This window comes from Petaurus breviceps, unplaced genomic scaffold, assembly GCF_028583685.1.
Source record: "Petaurus breviceps papuanus isolate PSGF00001 unplaced genomic scaffold, PetGlider_PUasm1.0 78, whole genome shotgun sequence".
Classification (NCBI taxonomy): Eukaryota; Metazoa; Chordata; class Mammalia; order Diprotodontia; family Petauridae; genus Petaurus; species Petaurus breviceps.
The window spans coordinates 4,087,697-4,092,091 of NW_027186502.1; the positions used below are offsets into that span (position 1 = coordinate 4,087,697).

The following is a 4,395-nucleotide window of genomic DNA, read 5'->3' on the forward strand; positions in this document are numbered from 1 at the left end:
TCTATGGTGATGTAGCAGTAACCACACTGGCATATCCAGGATGGCTGCTAGCACAGATTCTTAGATCTGCCTTACTAGGAAAGATAGCTGTACAAGGAATCAACAATCTTTTTTAATCACATTCACTAGTTCAGGGGAAAAGTCAGCACCCTGAACTTCTGAGAAAATACAAAGAAAATAATAAGCAAAGAAATAAAGACCAACAGAAAAGGGTCTGACTGCCTAAATCAACCAAACACTTTACATATATCACTGGATCGAAAGAGCCTTTAGTTCTGAGCAGTAGGGGAGCTCTGAACATACAGACTCTCAGAATCTCCACCAGGGAATCACAAGATCCTTCTCCCATAAGTGAGCCCCCAAAGTAAAATACCAACTCAGAGTATATATACACTTCTCAGAACCAGAAGGTATCACAACCCTACTGATTCAGTGCCTAATTAGAAATTAACAAAAGGTGTGAAAGCCTCCCCTAAGCAACCTTCCCTTAATGGGTCCCACATGAGGCCTAATAATGGGTGGGGGAAGATCTTATGTCCCATTAACATTACAGATGAAAGCAGATCCTCTCATTTTATAAGTGGGAAATCTGAGACATCATTAGTGACTTACCCCCTGTTGTCCAGGTGGTAAGGGAAGCTGAGATTTGAACCTGGGTCCTCTGACTGATAATCAAGTGCTCTTTCTGTTTTACCACAGTGACTCATTAAAGTAATAAACCTTTAAGATCCCTTTCAATCATGAGATTCTATGATGAATTACTAAATGAGTGGACTAAAAAATGTATTTTTTAACTGAGGCATTAGCTTGGTAAAATTTGAGATATTAGACTTCCTTCTGTGTGCAAGTAGCAGAGCAGCCATCTAGCAAAGGCTACAGCATGCATGAGCATAGCTTGCTGACACGCACTTTGACATCATTGTATTGGGGCGGCGCGGGCAAAAGAAACGCCGGAATCTGAAGATTTCACACTTCTCTTTTGGTCCAGGAACAGTACATTTTTATCCATCGGTGTGTGCAATCGATGTGGATGAAGAAAAAGAGACAATTCTGCATCAGCGACGTGATATACGAGAATGTTAGCAAGTCCTAGCTAAGGATAATGAGCAGTAAGTACTCAAGAGTGTCTTATGGATGCTGCGCATATAAATACCTGCTTAGTATTTCTGGTTAATGGGGGGTGGGGGGTGGTAATTCTGCTTTCCAGACAGTCATCATACTCCCTTCAGCTGTGAACATGGGTAGAAATATCTGGATCATGGTAATGGGGCACTGCATTGGGGGTGGGAGGGATCAGGTTGTACAAGATCATATAGGCAAGGAAGAGAAAGGCAGTAAGAATAAATTTGGAGAATGAGGATGATGATGGTGATATAGCATTTATATACTGTTTTTCAGTCGTGTCTGACTCTTCATAACCCTATGGACCATATTGTCCATGAGGTTTTGGGGTTTTTTTTTGGCAAAGATACTATAGTGGTTTGCCTTTCCTTTCTCCAGTGGATTAAGGCAAACAGTGTTCAGTACTTTGCCCAGGATCACAAATCTAGTAAGTGTCTGAGGCCAAACTTGAACTCAGGTCTTCCTGTCTCCAGGGCTAACACTCTCTGCACTGTGCCATCTAGCTGCCTAGCACTTATATAGCACTTTATATATGCTATTTATATAGTACTTTGCAAAGTCCTTTACATACTACCTTATTTGATCCTTACAATAACCCTGTGAGGTAGGTGCTATTATTATTATCATCGTACAGATAAGGAAATTGAGCCTGAAATGGGTTTAGTGACTTCCTCAGTGTCATACAAGTAGTAAGTGCCTGAGGTAGTGAAAACATGAAAACACATCTTCTTCACTTCAGGTCCTATACACCTCTCTGTAGTGATGAGAAAATGAAGAAAAGAAATATGGTAGCACTGTTGAAGGTGGCAGAGGGCAATGGGGGCAAAAGAACAAGCACACAGACTGACTATGACCTCATGCATGTGTTATTTCTATGTCTTCCCAGACCATCAAGAATAACTGGTCTTACAAGGTCTAAGTAGTGGAGTGGTAAGGGGAGAGAGGTAGCACATTGCACACAAGGTCTTACTGAGCATCCCTGTAATTTTCTCAGGATAATATTGCTCAATGATCTTTGAGTTGTAGTCTCAACCATACAAGCATGTTGATCCTTCAAGCTTGTGAGATGTATCTGTTGCTATAATCTTGAGCTGCTGCTTCTACTTCCCAGCTGTATACAGCTAGACATGGTTTTGTTGTGTATTAGAAGGGACCATGTTGCTTTCACTAGGGAGCAAAGTAATGGTTTATCATTGGTTGAAAGAGATGGTGACTTAGATAGGAACCTGATCAATAGAAGAATGAAGCAAGATAGATAAGAAAAATTTGTGTGAGATAAGATTCCTGAAGTGAAATCCTTAAGAGCAGATCAAATTTGTTTGAGGATCCAGAAGTAAAGAATAAGAGACAGGGGATAGAGAGCCAACCTCAGAACTAAGACTTGGGTTCAAGTCCTCCCACTGACACCTACTGATAATATGACTCTGGGCATGTCATTGGTATTGGTAGAATGAGTTTTCTGAGCAAGGAATTTACTCTACTAATGAAATCATGGGTCTAGACTCTATTCCCTGTTCTCTAGGCAGAAGTGAAGAGTTAGTGATAAACCAGGTAATGTATCTGATATAGACAATCTTAGCAAAGGAAACAAATAATATACTTGCTCTAATATAAACTGCTTTTATAATAGTGTCCCAATATGTCATGAAAACACATTAAACATTTCTCAATCTCCCTTAGTTTCTTTATCACAATCAGAACTCCCTTTTCCTTTTCAAGCATAAGGGTGAAAGTCAGTTATGGAAATGAAAAGAACAGAGAGATGATATATGTTATAAAAGGGATGGAAGGAACTGAAGCATGTGAAACACATGAATGAGAAGTGTCTAGGCAGGGTTCAAATGACTGAATAAGTCAATGAATAAATGAATGAAAAGCATTTATTAAGTGCTTTCTATGTGCCAAGAACTATGCTAAATGTTTGCTGGTAATACAAATAAGGGGAAGAAAGTCCTTTATCTCAAAAAGTGAGCATTATGATATGGTGACAGGGCAAATGGTAAAGCCAAGAGGCTTTAAAGTCCACTGGCAGGTCGCATCGCAATGGCTTAGGGTCTGGAGGGTAGCTGGAGCAGCAAGGCAGATGCTAAGGCCCATTGAGCCAGAAGTTACAGTTGTAGAACAGATGGCAAAACTCTTTAGGGTACAGGGCACCCATCTGACTGTAAAGAATTTTTTCATTTATCTTTGTATCCCCTGCACTTAGCATGGTGCCTGAGCTGAAAATGATTATGTATGTGTCACACTGGGTCCAATAGTATGTGTGACAGACGCTTAATACTTGTTATGACACAAGTAGACCCTATCCAAGGACATATAATCACATACAAACTCTATAATGAAATCTCTGTAAAATGAGGAAATACATTGTTTCAAAGAGATATGGAAAGGTTGTAAGAACTGATGCAGAGTGAACGAGCAGAACCAAAAGAACAATTGTTATTATAACATAGAGTGTAGCTATAGAGGGAATGCATTAGTCGCTGGGGGAACTGGACAAGGCCTTCTCGAGAAGGTGGCACTTGACTAGAATCTTGAAGGAAGCCAGAAATTCCAAGAAGTGGAGGTGAGGGAGAGAGAGCATGGCATAAATGGGGAATAACTAAGGTAAAGGGATGGATACATGAGATGCACAGTCATGTGTGAGGAACAGCAAGGAGGATTGTATGGCTTGACAAGAGGACTAAGTGTAAGAAGACTGAAAACATTGGAAAGAGCTGGTCTGTGTAAAGCTTTAAATGCCAAACACAGGAGCTCCTATTTGATCCTAAAAGTTAAAAAAAGAGCCATTGTAGTTAATTGAGTCAAAGGGTGACATGGTCCCTATAGTCATCTCATCTCAAACCTGGCACGTCCAAAACCAGCATTCATTATCATTTCCCAAACAAACAAAAAAACTCTCCCCTCCTTCTAAATTTCATATCACTTTCAAGGGGACCACCATCCTTCTAGTCACACAGGCTTGCAACCTGGGTTTTATCCTTGACTTCTTACTCAAACTCACCCCACATATTCAACCTTTTATCAAGTCATCATTTTTACCTTCATAACATATCTCCTTTATCTTCTTTCTACTCATAAAGCAAGCAACCACAATAATTCAGGCTCTAGTTACCTTTCAATGAATAATTCAATGAACTTTTAATAGACCTTCCGACCTCAAGTTTTTCCACATCCAAAGCCATCCTCCAGAGGTTCAGCTATCAAAATGGCTTTCCTAAAGTTCAGGGCTGACCACATCTCTCTCTCTCTCTCTCTCTCTCTCTCTCTCTC

General features: G+C 40.2%; 1 protein-coding gene across 2 annotated transcripts in view; it reads left to right on the plus strand.

Annotated features, from left to right (window-relative positions):
* Positions 1-4,395, plus strand: part of PTPRO (protein tyrosine phosphatase receptor type O) — a 215,492-nt gene that overhangs the window by 205,801 nt on the left and 5,296 nt on the right. For both annotated transcript variants that reach the window (XM_069106126.1, XM_069106127.1), the window contains one exon: positions 989-1,109. In XM_069106126.1, coding sequence (XP_068962227.1) covers positions 989-1,093 — 105 coding nt within the window. In that variant the 3' untranslated portion in view covers positions 1,094-1,109. The remainder of the gene's footprint in view (positions 1-988; positions 1,110-4,395) is intronic.